General features: G+C 30.9%; 1 protein-coding gene across 1 annotated transcript; it reads right to left on the bottom strand.

Moving 5' to 3' along the window:
* Positions 1-132: 132 nt before the first annotated feature.
* On the bottom strand, positions 133-27,656 carry LOC139481458 (angiopoietin-1 receptor-like). The gene is made up of 17 exons (XM_071264818.1): positions 27,434-27,656; positions 16,608-16,727; positions 15,803-15,940; positions 14,574-14,711; positions 13,401-13,538; positions 12,888-13,022; positions 12,346-12,483; positions 10,045-10,182; positions 9,680-9,843; positions 6,081-6,267; positions 5,767-5,877; positions 4,971-5,155; positions 4,486-4,599; positions 3,623-3,693; positions 2,857-2,994; positions 2,321-2,420; positions 133-1,675 (listed from the first exon to the last, which is right to left on the bottom strand). Exons 1-17 carry the CDS (start codon positions 27,492-27,494, stop codon positions 1,622-1,624), a joined length of 2,130 nt encoding a protein of 709 aa, XP_071120919.1. The 5' UTR covers positions 27,495-27,656; the 3' UTR covers positions 133-1,621.
* Between the last annotated feature and the right edge of the window lie 132 nt (positions 27,657-27,788).

Genomic DNA, 27,788 nt, shown 5'->3' with positions numbered 1-27,788 from the left:
AAAATCTTACTCAGTATGATGGTCCAGTACAAAAAAAATCAAATAATATAAACATGGTTTTGTCCATATAATATTTGCAGTAGGACATCCATTAATTATAAAAGTATTTATTTCAGTTGAATGAACACAAACTCTATCTTGTATATTTTATTTAACATCTAATAAGTGACCAGCACTTTATTTATATTTACAAATATTTTACATAAAGTAACAAAACAAGATATGGCAACAATAAAACTAGAATGTGTAAAATATACAATAACATATTTAAACAATAATTAAATACTAAATATACAATAAATATGATTATTAAATACTAAGCAATTAATATTTTTTATGATAACAAACATGATCCAAAGCATGACATCTGTTATAATTGCAAATGATATACCAGTAGTATATTTCTTAATTTTTGAGGTATTTTCTGTAATAGAACACGCAGATATCGCTTTAGACTAACACTATTTCTTCAAAGTTGCATACAAGCTAGAATAGATGTACATCAAAATGATCAAATCAGATTTCGTAATTAGAGTTATTGTATTTTTAACAAATGAAATCTGAAGTTCTGAAAAATATTAAATAATTTCCCATATTTCATGACTTTTATTATAAATAGCTTGTTGATAGCAATCAGTGGCTGAGTGGTCAAAGTAGTTGAATTACTGTATCACTAGCCTGTCAACACTGAGGTTGTGAGTTGAATCGCGCTTCACTACAATTTTAATTACAGAAGGTTGGTGGTTTACTCCAGCTTCCAACATCAATCAAAACTGACTGCTACGAAATAGCCCAAGAGTGTTGAAAGTGGTGTTACACACAAATCAATAATATTGAGCACATAGAGAAGATCTTAACAAAATTGTAAAAATTGTGTCTGATCAATTTTTCTCAACAATACAATACTAATAGCCAGGGAGTTGAGGGGTTTGTAGACCCCTTTAATGGCAAAAAAGACAATTAACGTTGAGATTCAATTAGAAGTTGGACTATCAAATTTAGACTTCATGAATCTTAAACCAAAATAACCCCTCAGAGACCTGGCTAAGGGTCTGATTGCAATATATTTTACTAAAAAATAAAAATGTAAAGGAAAAATAAGTAATATTTTAGCAGAACACAATAGGAAGATTGTTAAATTTCTAGAAAGGATAATGATGGAACTGTTATAGAATGAGATAAACATAATGTTAGTCTTTCTTTGTGAAGAGAAATGATTAACAATGAAAATACTAGTAGAACGAAAATGTTTGCAAAGCTCATAAATATTCTAAATAAGAAATTCTATACAAGCAGTAAATAAATGAATGTCAGAAATTTCAATCAGAAATCTCCATTGTAACATACAATGGTGTCCAGGTTTTAGATTTCTATAATACATTTTGTATAAGATATTAGGTCTATTTTGATGGTCATGTTGAAATACTTGATTCCTTACAGCCAATCCTTGAACAGTCGGACAACTTTGACGCATTCTTTGAACTGTTTATGTGTTGGGTTGTTAACAAAGCTGTATTTCATGTTACTACAGTCGGTCCTGCACTGTTTCATGTACAGCCTGGATGGTAATATTGGTCCATCTATGATAATTGATTTGATAAGCTAGTTTGCTGGACTGTTGTTATTTTATTTCGGCATAATGATTTCCTTCATTTATTTCAATATTCATGTAAACCTTCAAACAGAAATAGACGAAATTAGTCATATTACACAATACAAAAGTCAAAACATACAAAGTAGCATGCCCTTTGTATGTTAAACCAGATATAATCAATGGAGCATTATTTGTTAAGTTGGAAGGCACCAAAGTGTCAATAAGTTTTTTCTACCCATTAAAGCAATTTTGAAATAAGTTTTAACTGGATTACAACCAATATCATACAATTAAACAGAAACAACAAGGAGCATACATAAAATGTTTCACATTCTTTTACCTAATAGGTTTATAAAAAGTAAAATATCAAAAATACCGAACTCAGAGGAGAGTTGTAGAAGTGAAAGTACGTAAACAAATGACAAAATCAAAAGCTCAAACACATCAAGCAAATGGATAATAACTGTCATATTCCTGACACGTGGTGCAGACATTTTCTTATGTAAAAAATTGAGGATTTAAATTGGTTCTATAGCAAGCGAAACCTTTCACTTGTATGACAGTCACTTAAAATTCCATTATAAAGACAACGATGTGTGAACATAATAAACAAACATAATAGGTAAAATGTCAAAAATAGGCGGTGCAGCAGTCGACATTGTGTTATAATACCAATCACTATAAAAACAAACTAAGTATGTAAAAAAATAAAAACACCAAACTTACTTGGCTGTCATCTAACATTCGTTGAAGTCTCATCATTAATTCAGAAAAGCATGGTCGACATTCTGGTTTTTCATTCCAACACTGTAGCATCATGGCATACCTGTTCAAATATATAATGTGAAAATTATTTTCCAGAATTATTGTGTGCAAAACTATTTAAGTACTATAATATTGGCTTTATCTGATGTCATTCCACGATTTCAAAGTTCTGCCAGTTCAAATCTTGGAAGTAGCCACTTGCAAAGTCAAGTGCAATTTCGAATTTGAAAAAATATAAAGGCATATAATTATGTATAAAATATAATGCATAAACATGATTTAAAGTCAGGGTACGTAATGTTATTGTTAAATTTCGATTGAGGTTCTAAATGAAACTATTCCCAAAACTTACAAAATGAGCATATGGCAGTGCCCGAATCTTAAATTGTGTTCAACAATTTAATGGGCTGTTAAACCAGTTCACAACAGTTCAAGCTCATATTGGTCGACATCCATGTTAAGCTTTTGTAAATATGAAATAATGATAGATAGCTTACAATGAAGGATCACAATTTTCTGGTCGTCTCATTCTAAATCCTTGCTTTAACAGGTTACACATTTGTTGTGTATCAAGTCCATGGTATGGTGTTCCTCCCAAAGTAGCTATTTCCCACAATAAAATACCAAAGCCCCAACTGAAAGATAATATGATGCAGTTGTTACCTATGGTAATCAGTTACAATGTACAAGTTACAAATAATATTGGCAATTTCACTTTACAACATGACAGCCGGCGTCTGCATGTGCAACTGTTTAAACAAAAGTTGACGATGTTATGTACTAAGACAGAAAAACGGTAATTGTAATCTTATAGTTCGTTTCTGTGTGTGTTGCATTGTTTGCTGGTGTTTTTTTGCATTTAGTTTTTCTGTTGTTTCGTTGTTTTCTTCTTATATTTGAGATATATATATACCTATTGTATTTATTGTGAACTAGTTGTCGTCCTGAATATGCATGAAATATTTGCCACTGGACGTTAAGCAACCAACAATTAATCAATCAATCTTATATTTGATGTTTCCCTCAGTTTTAGTTTTAACACCGTTTCGACCCTAGTTGTCTCTCAATCGATTAATGACTTCAAACAGCGGTATACTGCTGCTGCCTTTATTTATTATTGATTAAAAACTTTGCTTTTCTTACTGTTCGAAGGACGTTGATCACTATAAGAAAACCAATGTATACAAACAGAAAAATCACTAGCACACATTTTTGAAATATTTGTCAACTTGGTTTAAGAAAAACAGTGGCAATTAAACTTACACATCACTCTGTGTTGTATACAACGCATTGAACAAAGATTCCGGTGCCATCCATCGTACTGGAACTCGTGTCTGAAATATTTAAATATATATCCAGTTTATTGGTTATGATTAATAGAAAACTATATCAAACGAATCTTTGTACATTTCATTTGGTTTGGAAGCTCATTGTATTTTTGTTCATGTTTAGACCTTAGATATGCAGACTTAATTCGACAGTTGTAAGCGTGTCCATATGTTGTTTGTAACAAATCAAGTCAATAGCTCATATCCTCGTCAAAAGCACATGCAAACAGAAAATGCGTTTGAAGAATTTTGGAAAAAGTGAGATCACAAAAATACCAAACTCTGAGGAACTTTCAAAACGGAAAGTCCTTATAATCAAATGACAAAATCAAAAGCTTAAATACATCAAACAAATGGATAGCAACTCATATTTATTAGTTTCTACAAAAAAGTTTGAATTTTAACTATAATAGAAACACTAGAAGTATGCAACCTTTCAATTGCGAGCTGTTACTGTAAATATAACGGAATTTGATGAGACTGTCATCAAAGTGAGAGGGTTAGCCCTATAACACCAGGTTTAATCCACTATTTTCTACAATTGAAAATGCCTGTACCAAGTCAGGAATATGACAGTTCTTGTCCATTCGTTTTTTATGTGTATTGTTATTTGATTTTGTCATGTGATTATAAACTTTCCGAATAAAAATTCTTCTTAGTTCAGTATTTTTTTGATTTTACTTTTTACTATGTAACTGAAAGTTATGTACAAAACGAAAGGTTACATTTCATCTATAAAATCTTTATTCGTTATAACCACATTGCATATGAATTAAACAAGATGTAAGGCATACTTACATTTGAAGTCTTTACATATGTGTCTTCATGTTTGGACAAACCAAAGTCAGCAACCTTTGCAGTCAGGTTTTCATCAAGTAAAACGTTTCGAGCTGCTAGATCTCTATGAATAATCTGCAACAAAAATCAAGGCTTAAAAATACATGTTTAAGTTTTCAGAAGAGAGTACTGGAAAGTTAATACATCAAACTTAAGCGATTGAAGATAAACATGCACGATTTTTAAAATATTAAAATATTTTACTGGCTTGGTGTTGAAGAAAAAGTATGATTTTACTAATTGACATTTGAAATTTAAAGAACAGTACTTTGTTCATATAACCAAATGATACAACGCTTGCTCAGATATATAGTTTGATTGTGTATAGTTTACTACGGTCATTAAGTTCAAAATACTTAAAGCTTTTAAGATAAATATAAAATTGAGAATGGAAAATGAGGAATGTGTCAAAGAGACAACAAGCCGACCAAAGAGCACAAATATACCTGTTTGTCAGCCAAATGATTGAGACCTGATGATACATCTAAAGCGAATTTAAGGAGCATAGTTTGTTGTACTGGAGAAATAATCTTCGTATTAGCATACAGGTTATGTTTAGCTTTTCTTTGTTTCCTCAAGTAGGATCGTAGGTCTCCATTCTTAACAAATTCCATGGCTAAGTACATCGTGCCTGATAAGTAAATTGTTATGTCATTACAAAGGCATTTGATGCTCTTCAAAATCTTAAGCATGAATTTCAATAAAAGTTACCAAGTCTTACTTTTATTAACCAAGGCCAATTATTTTCATATTTTGCCAGTACATGCGCCTTAAATGTACCAAAATGGCCTTTGATTTGTAGGAGATCGCAGTGACATTGTTCAGCTATATTCGCAAAAAGCTCTATTTTTGATTCAGGCCATTATCTTACCAACAGGAATGCTGTTTTAGTTGCATATTTGCTGTTTAAGGTACACATGAAAGCAACTGTAAGTAGTTGGTGCAATAATATTTTGTCAAATAAATGCCAAATGTACTTAACCACCATGTTTACCTTGAGTTTCATAAATTGAAGTACTGAATAACTGTTAGAAATAAGAGTAATAAAAAAAGATAATTTCTTAACTGATAAACTGATTTAAAAAAAAGTAATAATAATGTAATATCACAAAAATGAAACACATACATATGTACTAGAGCACTTTTATCGAATAAAGAGGGAACAAAATTACTTCCTTCATGAAAGTACAAAATATTAAAGCTTTTTATTATAAACCCAGCTGTAATTTCAATTATTAATACCTTGTATATGACAAGCACCAACCAAACAAACGACATTAGGATGTTGTCCAACTTTCTTTAAGATGTTCAATTCATTCATGAAATCGTTTTTGTCTTTCTCCGAGGCATTATCTACAAAGTAACAAAAATATTCATTCACATATGATTATATTTTTCTTATTTGTTACATTTAAAAACAAAATTAAGATCCATTTAAATTTATGACTTAAAAATATTGAATCAAATCGAACAATAACTAACCAAATTAATCAAATACAAATATTTAATAAACATAGAAAATAAGACGGCATCGTGGTTCTTTAAAACCAACTCACCTCTCAAAGATTTGACAGCTACAGGTAATCTGTGCTCTCGATCTTTCTTGAAATAGCCTTTCTTAACCATTCCAAACTGTCCTGTTCCTAGTTTCTCATTGGTCAATACAAGATTATATTTATTAAGTTCCCATGGCCCACATACTACTTGCTCATAAATGTGGCTTTCTGGATCCTGATAGCTTCTCTGTAAAACATGTACGAAAATAAGGTTAGAAATATGAAGGGAAATGTATTGTATACACCACTTTAACTCTTATAACGCAAGTGCTGTGTAAATCTATATTCAAGGTCCTAATATCCTTAAGCTTTTCATATGCGTCTGGCAACAAAACCTATTTCTGTTAGTTACGGCGATATAGAACTGCAGATGATTCAGTAGATAGTTTAGTCTAACGAATATGATGTATGATTAAAAATGTTGGCTCCATATTACTAATAGATGTTTGATTTCACAAAAATATTACTCAATTCAATCTCATTTTATGCACTAATTTAAAGCCTGTTAATATAGGAAAATTTTATAAAACACTGTTAGATATTAACTCTTTTCTTCTGAAAGTTTTTGTTATTCTTTTTAAATGTTTTTTTTTTTTTATTGAAAAAATGAAAATTTTGTGTTTTTAATGAAAAGTGCAAAATTCAAACTATAATAATTTCTTGTAAAGGGAAGGACTAAGAGTTCACACAAATGATAATGGTCCAGTTTAAAAAGAAAAACACTATTTGTTCAAGTACGTTAGTATATGCTTTAAACCATATATATCACTTTAGAAATGAGGGAAGTGGACCCCGGCTCCTCTAAATCCGCATTTGTTGGTGGTAAAACATATTCAAGTTACTGCATTTTTGGTAACCTCTTTTATAAAGTCATCTGGTTAATTTTTGCTTTTATAATTGAAAAATTGTGACGGCTGGCAAATACAGCAATCAATTATCATAAGTAATGTGGAGAAAAAGCGTAATTTTAATGCTTCAATAACAGCACAACTTATCAAAACTTCAAAGACTTTTTAACACTCTTGAAATAGTAACTGCCGTTTACATAAATGTTATTACAAAAATTAATTATACAAACACTTTAACACTTGTAAAAAGCAAAATAAAGATTAAAAGTGGAATTTATGTATATATTATCTTCCTTTTTCGCACATCCATATAATGGTATGGTATTTTTCAATTATTAAAACTTTTAGAACAAAGATACATTTTAAGTATCCATTTGAAGTAAATGAAAGTTTAATTAATTTATGTTTGATATTTTTGACAAAAACATTATGGAATCACGAAAAGGATAACAATAAAATCGTGTCTAATCCTACTTAATAATACAAGACGTTTGGTAGTAGATTTTAATTTATTTATTACTAACCAGGGTCGAAGTTCAAGATGTTAACATATTAACGGATTTTTTTTGCATTGCGATTACATCATTGAGACCATCTATTTGTATTGCGGGGTTTCACATATTTAAATCGGAATTATAGAAAAATGCAATATTGTTAGCAGAATCAAAACAGAAAATGATGAACACTCGATTATTTTCAGCAATACATAAATTGGATTTAGGGTCTGTGTATTCACATTATTTGTAAAACTCTCCTTATTCCTGTGAAGCGTGTGCTTTACATTGAGGCTTGCTATATATATGCTTTACATCGAAGCCACAGTACTTCAACCAATCAGGGAATGTCTATTTGGGGCATTCGACCTATTTTAACTCAGATTTTGGAACATTTGAATCGAAACTATAGAAAAATGGAATATTGTTAGAACATATAAAATAGAAAATGATGAATACTTTTTGCTAAAGATAAATTGGATGGGGGTTCTGTGTATTCACACTATTGGTACAACTCTCCTTACTGAAGCCATATTTTGGAATTTCCGTGACCTAAATGGTTCGCGAAAATTAATATTTTCATATATAGTATAGCAACTACACTATAAGGTCTAAGAATTTTTGGTTACCTCTTTTATAAAGTCATCTGGTTAATTTTTGCTTTTTATAATTGAAAAATTGTGACGGCTGGCAAATACAGCAATCAATTATTATAAGTAATGTGGAGAAAAAGCGTAATTTTAATGCTTCAATAACAGCACAACTTATCAAAACTTCAAAGACTTTTTAACACTCTTGAAATAGTAACTGCCGTTTACATAAATGTTATTACAAAAATTAATTATGCAAACACTTTAACACTTCTAAAAAGCAAAATAAAGATTACAAGTGGAATTTATGTATATATTATCTCCCTTTTTCGCACATCTATATAATGGTATGGTATTTTTCAATTATTAAAACTTTTAGAACAAAGATACATTTTAAGTATCCATTTGAAGTAAATGAAAGTTTAATTAATTTATGTTTGATATTTTTGACAAAAACATTATGGAATCACGAAAAGGATAACAATAAAATCGTGTCTAATCCTATTTAATAATACAAGACGTTTGGTAGTAGATTTTAATTTATTTATTACAAACTAGACTATAAGGTCTAAGAATTTAATAAGCAAACCACTTGTAATTTGATAACATAAAAGTAACAGCAGAATATCATGCATAGTCTATTATAACCCGTTGCAGTCGTCTTGAATCTATTATACATTTTGAGAAAGTACTCTCGCTCTTATACAGGAACAAAACAATTTTCTCTAGTAGAAAGTTTCCCATAGGCAATCAAATCTCTAGTTTGATCAGCACAGTACAAAAACACAGAAAACACGGTTTCAGGTAGTCATTTTGAAAGGTTAATTGTATGTCACCATTCGTCTTTTGATCTCGTCTTAAGATCCATATACATTCTTAAACAACAGACAAGATTTAACACTATGTGTCAAGCTCTTAAATATCCCGAAACCTAAAGACAAACTGTAAATAAGTTAAACAAAATGTACCAAAGGTTGGTCATCAACACAAAATTTAAAAAAATCAAAAATCAAAAAACAACAAGAATGTGTCTAAAGTACACGGATGCCCCACTCGTACTATCCTTTACCATGTTCCATGGACTGTGATATTGGGTAATAATCTAATCTGGCATTAAAATTAGAAAGATTATACTATAGGGAACTTATGTACTTAGTTTCAAGTTGATTGGACTTCAGCTTCATCAAAAACTACCTTGACCAAAAACTTTAACCTGAAACTCCCCCTTTCATTTTCTATGTTCAGTGGACTGTAGATATGGGGTCAAAAGTCTAATTTAAAATTTAAAATTAGAAAGATCGTATTATAAGCAACCGGTGTACTAAGTTTCAAGTTGATTGGACTTCAGCTTCATCAAAAACTACCTTGACCAAAAACTTTAACCTGAACGGACGCACAGACAAACGGACGAACGAACGGAGCCACAGACCAGAAAACATAATGTCCCTCTACTATCGTAGGTGGGGCATACAAAATAAAGATATACGACAAGAAAAATATACGGACGAAGTTCCGGACATTGATCATGAGATCTCGAACCTCCCCATTAAATCTCTATCATTAGAAAAATAAAAGCTGCATAAAGGAAATATAGACTTCTTGCCATGCAAAAAATATTGGCTATACAATCTAGATACAAACCAAGCTTGACAATACCGAACACTTACTGTAGTTAGCCTGTAGAATCTACTGAACAGTCTACCATGGCGTGGACGTATGAATATAAAATACACCAATGTTACTGTGAACAAAACTACAAGGACACCAATACAGGAAACTAAAACTGGTATTATCAAGTTCTTCATCTCTAGTTTGGCTTTCTCTCCAGTTTCTGAAAATAAAAACCAGCGTAATAGACTATTGAATGTTAACCGAAAACGAATACATGATTGAAATATTTTAAATTCCTTCTTAAATATTATATTTCATAATTTTGTACCAAGTGCATTTGAATTTACTTTTACAAACTTATATACGTTGAAATGATATAAAATGAGACATTACAATATGAGCAATTGGTCTAAAGACTCACCATCAAGACAGCGTAAACCAGTGTATCCAACCTCACATCCCTGGTCACATGACCCGTCAGATATGTTACATGTTGTACCTGGGGCACAGAATCCACATCTATATATACAAGCGTTACCATAGTATCCGGCAGGACAACCTGTCAAATAAAATATGAAATTAAACTTTCAACTTTCAACTTTTATTAACACTCTAGACAGTTTACACTGTAACAAGAGGCAGACAAATAATACAAGTAATAATTTACAATGGTGAACAAGATAGAAAGAAATATACATACATAGTTCATTATACCTAATTCTCTGTACACAAGTATACACATACATAACACGTGATAATTATTCAAAGCTATAATAATGGGATCTGAGATAGCCAGTCGATTACATGTAAGTGATAATATATTAAAATTATAGATATTTCATAAGTTTTTTGATAAAAATAGACAAGTTATTTAAGACTTTTACATTACATAAAGACATCAAACCTTTCATTTTATATTCTGAGGGGTTAACAATATAGTAATTTGGGATATATGCACGTCTTAATTTTTTAACCTCGTCATTTTGACATACAAATAAGTAATGAAACTGATTACCAATACAATTATTTTTGCACAAAGTACATAGTCTTTCCTCTTTTGGAATATTATGCCATCGACCAGTTTCTAGTGGAATTTTGATATTTGAGCATCTAAGTTTGGTAATATATATTCTATTTTCTTTTTTTAATCTTACCAAATAATTTTCTAAACAAAAAGCGTGTTTAAACAGTAAATAATATCCACCTCTAGAAGAGTTTTCAGCATCACTAAACCACTTTTGAATAAACTGATCTTGTAAAATTTGCTTAACATATATTTTGATGTCAACATTTCTTAAAATACATTGATTGTTCCATACATAGCTTAAACCTGTGTTGTCTAATGTAGATTTAATACAATTAATCCACTTAGAAACAATATTTCCAGAATTATGCATCTTATACAAAAATTGGTATAATAATCCTGATAATTTCGTGCTGTTTAACAATAATTTTGACCAGAATGATAAAATTCGTAATCGTACTTTAATTTTCAAGGGATACGTTCCAGTTTCACCGTACACCATATAATTAGGAGTACTGCTTCTTAATGAAAGAATTCTTTTCAAAAATTTTAAATGAACTCTTTCTAAAGCATCTATGTTTTCGAAACCCCATATTTCACAAGAGTAAATCAGTATGGGTTCAACCAAAGAATCAAACAATTTTAGTTGCAAATCAATAGGAATATTTAAATTCCTTATTTTTCTGTAGAGAGCATAGAGTGCCTTCTCTGCTTGTTCTATCAATTTTTTTCTGGCATTTGTAAATCTACCGTTACAATTAAACAGCAAGCCTAGATAAGGATAAAAATCTACTATTTCAATATCAGAACCATATAATTTAAAATCATGTAAGTGGTTTCTTTTGCTTTTTCTTTTTGAAAATATCATAATCTTTGTCTTATCTGTGTTCACAGAAAGTTTCCATTGAGTACAATATAATTCAAACATATCTAATGTATTTTGCATATCACTTGCTGTTTCAGCAAGTATGATAGTGTCATCTGCATAAAATAAGATAAAAATTTGTAAATATAGTCCAATATGTTCTTGGCAATGCGTTGATACTGTTTCAAGTCCATTTATGTTATTTTCACACAAAAATTCTTCTAGATCCGAAAGAAACATTATCAGGAAGGTACAAAGTCCAAGTATCCAGAGCACTGCTTTTTGTTTAGTTCACGTGAAGTGATTTTTCGAGGAAAACTAAATACCAGATATGATGGTGATATAAAAACGATTTTGATTGTGTACGTCAGACGCGCGATTCGTCTACAAAAGACTAATCAGTGACGCTTGAAAAAAAGTGAAAAGGCTAATTAAAGTATACAAAGTTGGAGAGAATCAAAATTTCGAAAGGCTTTTCAAAATACAGCTAAGGTAATAATAAGTGCACTCTACCGACAGTAACGCTACATTGCATACTTATAATGTATACCAACAGTAATCACAGAAACACTTGTTAGGGTTTGGCTTTACTTTTTGTCCTTTTTGGTTTTATCTGTTCTACAAGTTTGTATTTTGTTTTGGACATTTAACACGTTTTGGCCTCGAGCATCACTGATTAGACACATCTCTGTTGCAATAAAATTGGTATCATTAATGTTATTGAAAAATGGAGTATGCATGCAGAATGCCGGTCAAAAAAATATTTCAAATAACAAGAACGATTAAATTTCAAACAAAAGCAACTATAGCATGTTTACTTTAGATTGACTCACTTTGCTGACATCTAAGTCCCTGCCACCCTGGATCACATCCAAACGTACACATGCCACTGATAGGATCACAGTCTGCATCATCACGACATTGTCCACATGTACTGCCACAGTTTGCACCATACGTTCCATTAGTACACTCTGGATAGTAAGAAGAATAATAATTTAAGACAAATCTAAAATAATTTAAAGTAATTTCCATCGAAGTTGTACCTCTTTTGTGATCTTAATAGTTTGCCATCTAGAAATTAAAAGAAGTTTCACAAAGGTAAAATATGATAGTTCACAAAAGTTTACAGTTGTTATTGACTGTAAAAGGTGTTATCAAAATCGATAACTATTAAATTTTAAGCAACGATATAAAAAAGCGAAATATATCATAAGGTAAAGTGACAACTACTTTAAACCAAGTTTCCTGCATTGTATCATATTCAGAAAAAAATCTGCTATAAACAATAAAAATATAACTTAATGTACATGCATCATACAAATCTGTAATTATACCATCTATTAAACAGTTTGTGAAAATTTAAACTTGGACTTACTATTGCTGCACATATGGCCATTATAGCCTGCAGAGCACACAGAACCACATTTACCAGTCACGTGATTACAAGTTCCATTGACACACTTTCCACAATGCTGATGACAACTTTTTCCAAAATAACCAGGAGAACACTCTGTTAAAAAATATTGCATTCTTATTATGATTTAGTGTCAGTTACATTAATATTGCTTATATATGAATTTATTCTAATAGTATTTCCATATATTATATAATTATACTGTTTATGGTAAAAATGTTTTTATATAGTATACCTTTTATTGTATTGTTGTGTCATTTTGATGCAAAAAGTAGCCCATTTTTCAAACACACTAGAGTTTAGTGTAATAATAGTATATTGCGTAAGAGAAAATAGTCTTTACTAATTTCATTTGCAATGACTGTTTTCTCTTCATCACTGCAACCTCTTTGACTGCGTCGTTTTAACACTCTTCAGCAATGAGCCTCACTTTGAATTGAAACAAACCGATGTACGCTAAATCAATGTACTTACTTCTATTACATTTAGTTCCTAACCAGCCATCTCTACAACCATTGGTACAGTATCCTGTTTCGTGGTCACATGATCCGTTACCAGAGCAACGCCCACACGTCAAAGCACAATCTATTCCGAAAGTACCAGGTTCACATTCTAAAAGAAAAAAAAATATGTTAAAATGCCAATAGTGTTTTATCCTTAATCTATGTGCTTGGTAGATTTTCCAATAAAATCGCCAAATCGTATGCATTAAACATAAAAGGCATATCAAAAACTGGCAAATTCAACTTTACTATAATGGCCGCTTATTGAATAGTGGCAAGCATGCGGGTGTGTCCATTAGATATTGATAGATCACAAGCAGCTGTACCAATATATATAGACGGGCAGACATAACGTATGTACCAAATTGAATGTTTGTGCTCTATAACACAGTCTCCATAACATATGCAATGCCTTTAACGCTAAACTTTTTAAATTCATGACATTTCAATGGTCTTTCGTATTTTCATTATGATATTTTTCCTTATAGTCAAATTTCAAACAGTTCCACGCTATGTCTGTTTTTAAAACAACTGGTTGCAACGTTTGTCGACGTCTTATGCTAATGCTCTTCAGCTTTGGACGTTCAACTTCTTGGTGAGGTTCTGTCCAGATGAGCTATTTGTGATTTGTATTTACAGTCTTTACTCAGAACTTAGTGACTCTTGTTCTATCAAGCTAATATTTTAGCTAAATAGCCTCCAGTTTTAAAAACATATCTAGATATTGGTAAACGCCAATGGCATAGCATCCTTAACTTATTGAAGTAGTGTGGGTGCCCTGTTCTCGTTTGTTGTTTTATTTAAAATGTTTTATCTTATTATATCTTGTTGTATTATTGTCAGAAATTGTTGTTTTCATCGATAAAACAGATTTTCAAAAAGGTCAGACCTGGCCTTGCGGTCATAAAACTTTCGAGCACGATTTTGTACTCAGACTCGAGAATCAACCAATCAAAATGCTGGATTTTGTGTTTCGAGCACTTATTTTGTACTCGGAGTACTGAGTAAAGTTTTATGACCGAGAGCCCTGAAATTGTGTACGCTAGACGGGAGTCCTTTTCGTTTTCAAAATGACTCATCAGTGACGCTCGAATAGAAAAACTTAAAAGCCAAATAAAATTCCGAAAGAATAACCAAGACTTACCACGGTCACACCTTTCGCCTGTCCACCCCGGTTTACACCCTGAGCTACAATGACCTGTCATCAGATTACATTTCTTGTCCTGTCTACAGTGGCCACATCTTCCCATACAATCAAAACCAAACGTGAACGCTGCACATGCTGATAAAAAAGATAAATCAAAAATATAAAGATCTATAAAGACTCTAAGGCTCCTCATCTATATTTCGGAGAAATTGAGTAATTGTTGATAAAAAATAACCAAGATGCTACCACAGTCATGTATGCATAGTTCTAGACTTAATTGGTAGCCCTCTTTGTACTTAGCATACATAATATTTGATAAGTTAGTTAGATAACATGATAACTTTAATAACCTAGTTTTTCATTTTTTAACATCTCAACAGTGCATATTAAGAAGAAGTGTCCAGTTTGTCAAAATTTTCATGTTATCAAGATATGAAAGATGCATTTAATGTTTATTAATCTATTTTCAGTTTTCCAACAGACAATTTTAGGCAGCAAAATATGTTTTATGTGACAACTGTGTACATTTAACGCGAACATTATCTAATAAACATATATTATAAAATCAGTTTTATTATATTCTGCAGTTAACACGTTATAAATTGCATAATAATTTATCAAGATTGAAATATTAATTACATGCAACTCATAACAGAGTCATTAAGTTTATCTACGTACTAAATATAAGAAAATGGGTTGGGATACTATCATACTAGAAACAGGATTTGACCTATAACACATAAAGCACAACGAAGACAACGCCAAACATCTGATCAAAGACTTAATTCCCTGTAATAGAAGTTCAGACATCGGGACCTTTCGTACAGTTGTCTTGTTCTATTCAAGACGCACTAAACAAAAGAATACAATTGATCCTACTGAAAGATAAAAACTGTCTTATTTTGGGAGTTATATCTTCTATAATGCGAGTTTTTATTTCGTAACAAGGATCATGTTTGCCATTATGATAACATCTGCATAATTTCCCACGATTGTGTAACTTTGTTATTAACACGGACGTACATTCATTAGATATAGGAAGATATGCCAATGAGACAACTCTCCATCCAAGTCAAAATTTATAAAAGTAAACCATTATAGGTCAAGGTACGGTCTTCAACACGGAGCCTTGGCTCCTAATGAACAGCAAGCTATACAGGGCCCAAAAATGACAAGTGTAAAACCATTCAAACGGGAATGCCCATTATTGTGTTACTTTGACGTACATTCATTGCAGAGTTGTCCTCTCCAACCAGCGACACAACCATTCCGACATACACCCGTCCTGACATCGCAAGCCTCGTCGTTACGACAGTGACCACAGCTCCGGCCACAGTTTGGTCCATAGGTATAATCATCACATGCTGTAATAATGAAAAAAATATATATACAATAGGTCAGACAGACACATTTACATTGCAGCAAATGAATCGAATTTTCACATAAATGTAGCAAAAGTACAAATATTATCTTAAAAATAAATTCCCAACAACAACTTTATTATAGAGTTTTATCTGATCCTTTAAAAGATCAACTTTTATCACATTTCGTCAAAAGTATATCTGTATTTTTATTACCAGGAAAAAGTTATACTAAACGACTTACATCTTTAAATATCGTTTAGACACTTAGCTATTGTTGAATATGAATACAGCATCCAAACAATAAACAAAACCAATAACATATAACATATAGAAGACCGTATTTCAACCTTTAGATGTCTTTCGTTGAGTTGTTGTTTACTATTTACCACATCTTTGAAATCATGTTACTTACAAAACAAGAAAAGCTTCTAACTCATGACTTTAGCTAGTGTATGCGTTTGGACAATTAGCTATTGTTGAATATGAATACATAATGATATGAAGTATACGCTAATAGGACAGCAACCAAACAACGGACAAAAACAATTCCTCGCATCTGCTTTTTTAGTCATGCTTTCATTATAATTTAATATAAAAGAAGACTTACAAAACAAAACAAGAAAAGCTTTAAATGAATGATGTTAATTAGTATATACATTAGGCGTACCTTGATCACAACTTAGTCCTTTCCAGCCATGTCGACAACCACCATAGCATTCTCCTGAGTCACTACAGCTCATCATACAGTTCTGTGAACATATCTGTCGACAGTTCTCACTTGTACAAGCTTGAATGAAGAAATATATTTAACTTAATATTCTGGGCGAACCTACAGTTTCAAAACTTAATGTGCATTGAAGAGTCACTTTCAGTTGCTCTTAAACATTTTCATGCATTTTGAAAGACAACAAACAATTCTTTAAAACTCTTATTTGCATATTTGAAAAGAGAATTGTAGCTTACTATTTTATACCAAACTAAAACTGTTTATGCCGTCTAAAAAAAGGTTACGCTAAAGTTAGTTATTATTTGTGTTATGTGTCGTTCTAACGAGTCAAGCATTTTTACAGTTGCTCTTATGTTGCGCTGTCGCACCACTGTGCTGTGTATATGTTATGGGAGGGTTGACCACATGTACATGTTTAATCCCCCGAATTCCGTATATGTGTCTGTTTCAAGTCAATAGTCTACAATGCAGTGGTTTTCGTTTGTCGCTATCCATCACATTTGTATGTGTCTGTTCCAAGTCAATAGTCTACAATGCAGTGGTTGTCGTTTGTCGCTATCCATCACATTTGTTTGTTTTTTTTAGTTTTCTGCTTTGGACATAAATCAGACCATATGTCTTCTCTTTTGAATTGATTAAAATTTCGTCATGTATATGCATTTTATAATAGCTTATGGTAGGATATGGTTTTTGTGCATTGTTGAAGGCTCTGTGCTTACATTTACGTCATTGTATCTGTTGTCTCGTCTGTAATCATCATACACTGTACTGCATCCCTTTCTTTCTTTTTTTTTCACATGAAAGCAAATGCATTAGGCGGGATGACATTACACGGATTTCCAAGGATGCATTTATTTTTATAAAACATGAATAATTTTTATAGCGCGAAATGGACGAAAATTGACACACTTGTGTCATTCTTGATACTGATATGTATATTCCTATGTGAATTCTATTAATTAAAATATTGGAATAAAAAATGTTATCGTTACACCCTGCAGATTGTTGATGTAAGTATTTACGTATTTTATAATTAACAGTAATCAATTGTCTGCACCGTGTTGCGTAAAGTATCATCATACTTGCCGGAGTGGGTGTGTTTAAAAGTTTAGTTTTGTTGTTATAGTAATATATCATCATTATGATTGTGACCATAATGCTCTTTATTATATAAAAAAGGATATAAAAATATATCAATTTGTGAAAACCTCATTTCAACCATTCTTTAAGTCACTGATTGTTTGTTTTTTTTATTATCTTAGAATAATCAAAGAAACCTATGTGGTCATTAAAATAAATGTCTTTTTTGTAATTCAAAATTTGAGAATCGATTCCTTTACTGGAAGGTGCTGTCGTGAGTCGTTTTGTAAATATTTAAGTGTAATTAAAAGAATTGTGTTTCATTGTTAAGCATTCGTATTTTAATAATACATAATAAAATTCTTTAGTTTACGACGGTCTTTTGTTATATAATTCATGCAATTTAGGTTGAGATATAAAACCATATACAGACAGCAGCTGCGAGTAGACATAAATGGTTATTATGACGCGAGTTTCCGCTGTCATGTTTTCGTTGAAGGTATACTCTTGTGTCAATAAACTTCATGCATATGTGATCCCGCAAACTCTCACTCGATATCAAAACCATAAGAAAATCAAAATTATTACACGATATGTTGAAATTGTAATTGCTCAAGATAATGCTGGTAAAGTAAAGTCTTTCGACAATTGCTTAGTCAATTACAGAAGAATATTCAACAACACAACATAGGAGACTCCTACATTTCGTTAACGGTTGAAAATAGTTCTAGTAATGCAGATTTTCTTAAAACCTTATATCAAAAGAATAAACATGATTTCTCTTTCCAATCGCTTAAAACTGATAGAAAAAAAGAATGTGTCCATAGTACACGGATGCCCCACTCGCACTATCATTTCACAAGTTCAGTGGACCATGAAATTGGGGTTAATACTTTAATTTGGCATTAAAATTAGAAAGATCATATCATGGGGAACATGTGTACTAAGTTTCAAGTTGTTTGGACTTCAATTTCATAAAAAAAACTACCTTGACCAAAAACTTTACCCTGAAGCGGGACGAACGGACGCAAGGACGAACGAACGGACGGACGAACGGAAGCACAGACCAGAAAACATAATGCCCCTCTACTATCGTAGGTGAGGCATAAAAATCATTGAAATTGATTACTAGTTAGCAACTTGCTTTTATTGCTATGTTACGAAATTTTTCTTAGCACAGTCGAGTGATATGAAATATTATCACTAGAAAGTAAGGGTGCACATGCCCGTTGTCAATGAAATTAACAACGACGTAATAGATAAAATTGCGATAAACAGATTATCATTGGTCAAAACACGATTATTATTACCCGCCATGTTTTCACATAATAACAGACAGAGAGAGAGAGAAAAAATAACGATTATACGATATGTTTGCGTAAAAAAATGATTAAATCGTGCACAAAAGACTAAGTTTATGATATATGCATGCATTGGTTCAAGAATTGGATAAATATTATTTTTCATCAGTCACTCGTTTCATATGACTTTAATGTTGTCTTACCATCGACAAAACTTTAAGTCATAAGAAACCTCAAATCAAAAAAATTAATGCATATATGTTTTTTTTATAACTCAATGGATAGTTTTCATTATAAAACTTATGTACATAGACTTTTTTCTGAAGGAAATTCTTTAATTTATTCATATTTAGAAGAAGTTTCCAAGAAGCAATTCCCCCGACAAATTTTCCGTATGCAAAGTGACCTCAGTGTGACCCATCTCGTAAAAATCCGGTGATCACAATACGCATGTATGTCCTTAAAATAAACTATTATCTGAATTTACATGTTAAACACGTGCTCAATTTCCATGCTTTTTTGTTGATTTTTTGTCGATTGTTGACAAACAGGTGACAATCGTTAAACTTCGGCTTCAAAACACGAACTTCAATTACCTGCCATTTTTTCACAACACTGACCGATTTAAAAAAAAATGACGACTATACGAAATTTACAAGAAAAAAAATGGAAAATTCGTGAACAGAAGACTAAGTTTATGATGTTTGTATGCATTGGTTCAAGAATTGGAAGAACATTATTTTTCACCGGTCACTCGTTTCTTATGACTTTATAGTGACATATCATACAAATCTCCCTCCAAAAATGTTCCTCTATTTAAGATTTTTTTCAGATGATCAAACTCATCCGATATTGAAATTAGTAGAATTTCAATTCGAATTTAAAAAGAATATGATAAAAATAAAGAACTTTCTATTCGGGAAAAAGTACCAATATTAGATATTAGATATCTATTTAATAAATCATCCTCCTCAAAAATCTCCTATTTTGTTAACTCGTCTATGACTTTTTTAGCAGAAACATTTACATAATTTTGAAGGGAAAAAAGAAGGCGCTATCCCGGCGACAACAAAGTGATGACGAATGGATAGGACTAGTAAAAAAACATCATTAACTTCGCAACTTCGTTGAGTTTGTTTAAATATACTTCATGCGAGTTGGGATTTTAAAAAAGAGAAGAAGAAACGAAGAATGCAATCAATATACAACATTAGACGAAAAAAAGAGACAATTCAGTTTGCATTTGCCTTTACACTTTGAAAAATAAGATGTACATGTCATACAAACCTTTTTAGTTATTTATAGATAAAAGGGCAAATAAAGATTAAAGAGATTAAAATCTTTTATATTGTCTTAGGTTTGGAAAACAGAGGAAACGCCAACTTGAAATCCAATAACTCAATGATACAATTAGTTACTTATGAACTTCCCTTTTCCTGTCCACTGTAACATTGTAAATTAAAAGTCAGAATTAAGTTACAGTGTAAATGGCTTATTATTTAACAGTTTGTTTTTGACATATGTGAGAAATGCTTAGGTTTCACACTTAAACTGGATGTACTATTGAAGTTATTAATACTATTTAAACCAAGTACTGGACTATGAAGGTCAAAGCAATAAGTCAATGTACTTTATAGGAACAAATCAGCATTTTCCAAACAAAATTCAACTACAAATGAAAGGTTTAGTAATACTGGCACAAGTTGAAAGAAATTAGCTTCTGTCTTACGTCAACTTTTACAAATATTTACAAAAAGATTGATGCATATACTAACAAAAGTCATCGCACTCATACAGACATAATTTAGTGCTCATTTTAGAAATTTACCAAACTGTAGTGTAATAAATTGCACGATTATAAAATAAACAAGTAGAACAAATACACATCTTATTGAGTTTATTACAGAAACTCCTACAATGGTATGATTGTTTGGATGAATACTGTTTGTGCGGAAAAACAATAATTGCAGTACAGCTTTCATCTAATGCTGATAAGCAAAGAAATTAATTAGTTCGTATACTTCAACGAAAATCCTTAATTATTGTGTTTTTCATATACATTCATTCATATCTTCTGACAAATCATGTTCCAAGGTGTTAGAAATAGACAAAGGTGGCAAATGAACAAAACATTTATCAACATATAAAAATAATTCGGATAACTGTCAGAAGACTTTTTTTTTAAATGACGTATATTGTAGTGCGTATGACTGCTCAATTTCTAAATTCGTATATTCTGAACAGAGAGCTTTCTTTTAGTGACTACAATGATTCTTTGATACGGTTGTTTTACTTGTGATCTTTGAATTGTGATTATATCAATCTGCAATACCTATACATTGCATGTTCTACGTACATTTTGCTTTTTTTTATAATCGAGATTTCAAACTCGAATTCATATTGTTCCTTCCGTGTGTAGGTTTTTGTTCTATGACAAGAACCTCGACAGTAGTCTTACGTATTGTCTCTCTATTCTTCTTTTTCTTTTTTTTATTAAGTCTTTGAAGAATTTGGTGTTGAGAGCAGATCTTTTATAAAGAAATTTAACAGCCAGATTCATTAAAAAAAGTACACGCATACAGCAACGAACGCCAACCACTGAATAAAAGGTTCCGAACTTTGGACAGTAACTTATTGAATGTATCTGGAGTCCAATCCACTCCTATCTAGACAGTGGCGAAACAGCAAACTATAAAAATCAGTTGAACACTTTTTTTGACTTATCAGATCCCGACATAAATTGAAAAATAAATGAAATAAAAAACTAACAAAAAGACTAAAGATACAAAGTATACAAAGAGATAGCTCACTATTGTTGAAAGTTAGTTCAAATCCAATAACAGCTAAATCAAAGACTAGAATATCAGTATGTACACATCCAGGGATTTAGTGTAAAGACGTCATTAACAATCGAAAAAGAAAGTCATGATCTTGTGAAAAGCCAAAAAAAAAATAGTTTTGACCCAAATGTAGGACCATATCGTCTTGCATCGATGTGTTTAAAGTATCGTATGCTGTCTTTTGGACCAGGAAATTTATCACTTTTCATTAACATTTTCAATTTCAAATTATTGAAATATTTGGAGTAAAGCTTGACAATAATTTAGAGAAAAGATTTGATATAGCACCCATTTTATATATCAAATCGATATAAAATGGGTGTTATAGCAAAAACTTGCAGACGAGTGTAAGCATTAGTAATTAAACCGACATATTTGGGACGTCCGTTTAAAAAAAAACATTTTGAATGACGACTTTTTAATTACGCAAGTGAAAATAGTTTACCATGTCATTTTCTATATTTTGTAAATATCATCTGTAAAAAAAACATAACTGGGTTGTTGCAGTCACGTGAGTAAAGTTAATGTTATCTTTGATTTGTAGTATAAATTTAGCACAAAGTAAGACAGTTTAATACGTCTGTAGAAACTAGTTTTTAAAAATAATTTATTTTTGGATTAAACATAATAACTGTATTATTATATTAGTAAGACATAAAGTCAATATCTATAATCTATGGAAGTAAGTCCTTTCTATGAGTGTTGATCAAACTTTAAGATCTAAAAACTTTTTTATATTTAGAAACGGAAACATTAAATTTGTACTTAAAAATGTAAACCTATTAGTAAAATCATGTCTAAATGTATGAGATATTTATATACATGTGGGTGGGATGCGTGTCACTAGGATGCAATTCACTTATCACAATAATTTTTAAAAAGTTAAAAGTGCAGCTACAAATTATGAACAGCCGTTGTCTGGTTTCTCCGAGACAAACAATATAGTTGAGTTGTCGCAGGTTATGAGGTATGCCATGAAAAAAATAGTGACTTAATTACAAGTATATGCCATGCTTTAAAATTTATTAAAAACAGTTTAATGCTCATTTATACAACTGACGGCTAGCTAATTATATATCTTTCATTTAAACATGGCATTTGCCCTCTCCCCCTCAAAATATTAGAAATGATAAACTTTTATATAATGTTTCTGCAAATGGAATCATTCTTCTACCAAATACTCCTACATTTGTAATAACTTGTTGTTAATGAATAAAGTCAACAGTATTATACTGGTGTTCAAAAGTCATAATAAATCAATTGAGAAAAAAATTATCCGAGTTACAAACCAAAACCGAGGGAAACACATCACTTGTAAGAGGAAAACAAAAGAACAACATGAACACTGAAATACAACAAAAACAAACGCCAACATACATAGAAACAAACTATTTGATAACAACTGCCTTATTCCTGACTTGGTAATGGACATTTTTGGAACAAATAATGGGTTGAAACTGATTTAATGGCCAGCCAAACCTCCCGCTTTATGACAATGTTAAAAAATGTATCGCTAAAATAACAGCACTACGTGACAGAACACGTCACAAACACACGCAAAACTGTTGACAAATTTATAAAAACTATGTCCTTAGTATTCTGCATATAATCGTAATGAAATTATTCTCTTTATTGTAATCTTCGTCTTGACTGCAAATCAAACCAGTATGAAGTATGTAGAAAGCTTAAGAAGAAAAAAAAACCTTGTCGTTAAGTGAGGGAACTTGACGAGTCGCTATTTCTCAGACATTTGTTAATTAGTTTATAGATTACAAAATATAAGTCTAATATTAGATTTGACAAAGGGCATAGATGACTTTTGACGTTGAATTGAGTAAAGGTCATTAAGGTTGGAAAGTTTAATTGGTACATCTGTATTATTTAAAACATACGTTCCTGGTGGGTCTCAGGAAGCAAAGATGCAAATGTAAACCGTCATTTTAAATTAAATCTATTAAGCAATTTCAAAATGAAAAACTACGGCAAATCTATCAAAACGTGTCTCTGCAATCTTTATTGATTTATACTCTAAGTAGAATATGGCACAGCAGTTTATTTAGAAAAAAACTATTAGTTGTCATCTATGTTTTTTCCCTTCCCATTATCATAGCCTAACCGTTTGAGGTTGTAAAATTGTTGAATTCTATACTTACATTAGTGCCATTTTCATTTTTTGCGTAACTTGAAGTGTTGTATGATAAATTTATCATTTTCTGGTCATAAATCTTTCTCATACATGATTATTTTATCGTTAACATCTTTAATGGAAGACTTGCTTCGTTGTTTCAATGTTCTCGATTTAACCGTCGGGATCAAAAAGTTATTGCAATACCGGTTATCATAACAATTTAAAAACAGAAGTAAAGACAATTTGTCATGGGTAATGATATTATGTAACCCAACTTACAATACACCTTTTTGTGTTGATTTTAGAATACGCTACAACCATTCAGCAAACTAGGTTCATTGCAAATTACTTCATACGAAAGACAATGCATAAAGTGAAAGGTGCAACAGAATACTACTAGTATACGATAGAAATACTACTGCATGGTTGATTTCTAGTTCCCAAGTGTATTAACAGCTTAATGCTTTGATAATATTCTGATTTGTTTAATATAAAATTTTGTTAAATGCTAATTTCATCAATTTTTTTTTTTTGACATTTTATAGAAATTTTAGTTTCAATTCTAATAGACAAACAATTTTTAAGCTGTTTTTATCAAAAATCAAAAGCTAGAACACATATGAATATCAACTGTCATATTCCTGACTTGATATAGGCATTTTCTTATGTTGAAAATGGTGGATTAAAACTGGTTTTCTAGCTAATAAACCTCTCACTTGTATGACAGTCGCATCTAATTCCATTATATAGACAACGATTTTGTAAAAAAAAAAACCAGACATAATAGCTAAAAATGTCAAAAATATGGGGTACAGCAGCCCAAATTGTGTTCTAATCTTAATCAATACATAAAAAGAAAAAAATATTTCAACAACAAAAAACAAAAAGGCATATAGTCAAAGCACATTAACAAAAATGAAATACAAAAATTTACAATATAACAATATACAATGACGGGATGTATAAGTACCGAGCCATGTCAAATGAGTAATATCCAAAGTAGACTTTTAAAAGTAAAGTAATAATTTACAAAAGACCCTTGTTTATTATTTATGAAGTTGATACGGAATATTTAACAACAAGATCGTGGTATCTTTCGATAAAATTTCTTTAAAAAAGGACGAGACGTTCTTTAACATACCCCTGGTTCGTCAACTTTCTGCTCAGACACTGGGGACAATTTAACAATTCTGAGTAGCAGCTCGAAAGGACTTCCATGGCTCCCGTGAATTTTTACCTCTTTTTCCAAATAATTAGTATAAGATGTTGATAGCTTTTGATAAATTAAACTATCAGTCCCCGAGGGTATCATCAGCTCAGTAGTCAGTGCTTCGGTACTGACATGATTAAACAAATTTTACTAAATTGTCCGTTTATAAATTTTGAAATTATTATGAAACTAAGGTTTCAACTCCCTCAGGCAAAGTTGGCTTTAGATGAATTTGGCTATTTATTTTAGGTATTTTTAACATATAGCTCTTCAACGATTTTCGGTACTTATACATCTTCGGATTTCAAATGTTTGGCTTTGAGCGTTCCTGATGAAGGTAAATCCAGAAAAGCGCTTCGGACGCAATAAATTATTAAACGTGTTGTTTTATATTTTTTTTAAAAAATACGAATATTTGTATATTGGTGTGAACCTAGCCATTCAGTCACATGACTTCAAATATTTCAATCCTTTAAGGGTAGATTTAAAATACAAAAATAAGTAAGCCATAAAGGTGGTTGTTAAATTTGATATATGCTTTTTGTTAATATTTGTTTGTAGATTGTGACACGGTGATAACTGCTGTACCCCTATTTTGAAAATTTTAACTATTATGTCTGTTTTGATCACGCATCGTTGTAAATATAATGGATTTTTATGCGACTATCATACAAGTGAGGTTTAGCGCTATAAAACCAGGTTCAATACACCATTTTCTACATTTGAAAATGCCTGTACCAAGTCAGGAATATGACAGTTGTTGTCCAGTTGTTTGATGTGTTTTATCTTTTGATCTTGCCTTTTGATCAGGGATTTTCCGTTTTGAATTTTCCTCGGAGTTCAGAATTTTTTGTGATTTTATCTTTTGTCTTACTCAATGTCAGCCTAATAACAATCATTTTGAAAGAATTTACAGTAGGGAAGCCTCACCCCTTATTTATCCATCATTATTTTAATTCATAACTGAAGTTCAGGATATCTTTTATATTAAAACAATGATTTATTTTTCTTTTTCTACACGAAATTACTGACATGGATAAACTAGATTTGTCGAATGATACTAGATCACTATAACTGCTATGGTCTGCATTGGTTATCGAAAAATCTATTGTCTAAAAGAAGATGTGCTTCGTAAATGGAATGGCTATAACTCTTAGTGTTATTTGGTCATTTAGCTTTTCTTTAGTTTCGGCATTTATACTTTCTTAGCTGTCAAATATTTAGCTTAGAGAGTTCCTGATTAAAGTCAATACAATAACATAATTTGTCATGTGAAAATATTGGATAGGTTATGACTTTTGATTATAGATTATTTATTATTATGCTTACACAAAGTACAAAGACATGGCCATATACCAATTGATGTATGACATTCTTAGATAAAAAGACAGTGTCTATTTCATAAGGTGTCAACAACAAAATAATCCTCTATTCTAAATCTCCTACAATTCTAAAAAAAAAATAGTCCGGTAACATTTCATTGTTTATCATAGATGTACAGATGATTTAAAATTTTTCTTTTCGAAAAATTACTCATATACAAAGTTAACTCGTATACGATTTGTATATCCGACGAACCTAATCTAAACTTTTTTCCGTTTTACAAACTCGGTATATAACGATTTTGTAACCTACATTTACCACTAAAACGCTCCTGAGAACGCTTAAACAAATTGTAATATACTATAAAAAGTATAACAAAAATGCTGAACTCAAAGGAAAATCAAAATGATTTAAACCATATATTTTCCCTTATAAATAACGATAATTTCGACCTAATTTCAATGTTTTTGATTTGACAATATGACTGGATATTTACTGTATTTCATAACAAACAATTACAACCATATTTAATTCTTTAATTGTCATCACATTGACACGCTAAAATTATTCAGGAATATTGAACTATTTAACGAAAGTTTTGCTTTCGTGGACGCGCAGCTGGATAACAATATCGTCATGTGTCCAACTATTAACAATAGTTTCTATTAAACAAATAAACAAATATATTGTCTGTATTTTCGAACATAAGTCTAAAGGCGTCGATCTCCCTTCTTTTTATTTCAATATGCTTTCAACTCTATATAAATTTTTTCTTAATTTAGCTAATGAATTCTTCTGAACTTTGACAACAGAAAAAGATCCTTAAAAAAACAATCGAGAAAAATAAAAAACCAAAAAAAATAAATTAAAAAAAAATTACATACCTGTCTCCACAATTAAAACCAAGGACAAATTAATTATAATCCAATACACACAATTCTTCATAGTTGACTGTGGGGTACTAATATTTCAATACACTTCAGTTAGTATTTTTTTAGTCTATATACTTGAAAATAAAATATGACATCAAGTTTAACAGAGAAATAATATGTAAAAGAAAAGTTTTAACGTTTCCTTCCGCTCTAGGATTTTAATTGGACAAGAACTGAAACAGTTTGCGTCACGTTCGCAGTGATCTTCTGTATCAACTGATTAGGCAATGTGTTTAACATTATCCATTGTTGATAAACAGTTTCGATACATACCTCCTATTGTTTCAACATTCTCAGGAAAAGAAAA

The sequence above is a fragment of the Mytilus edulis genome, chromosome 1 (assembly GCF_963676685.1).
Source record: "Mytilus edulis chromosome 1, xbMytEdul2.2, whole genome shotgun sequence".
Classification (NCBI taxonomy): Eukaryota; Metazoa; Mollusca; class Bivalvia; order Mytilida; family Mytilidae; genus Mytilus; species Mytilus edulis.
Note: the sequence above shows the minus strand (reverse complement) of the source record. Positions and strands in the feature narration are given on the sequence as shown.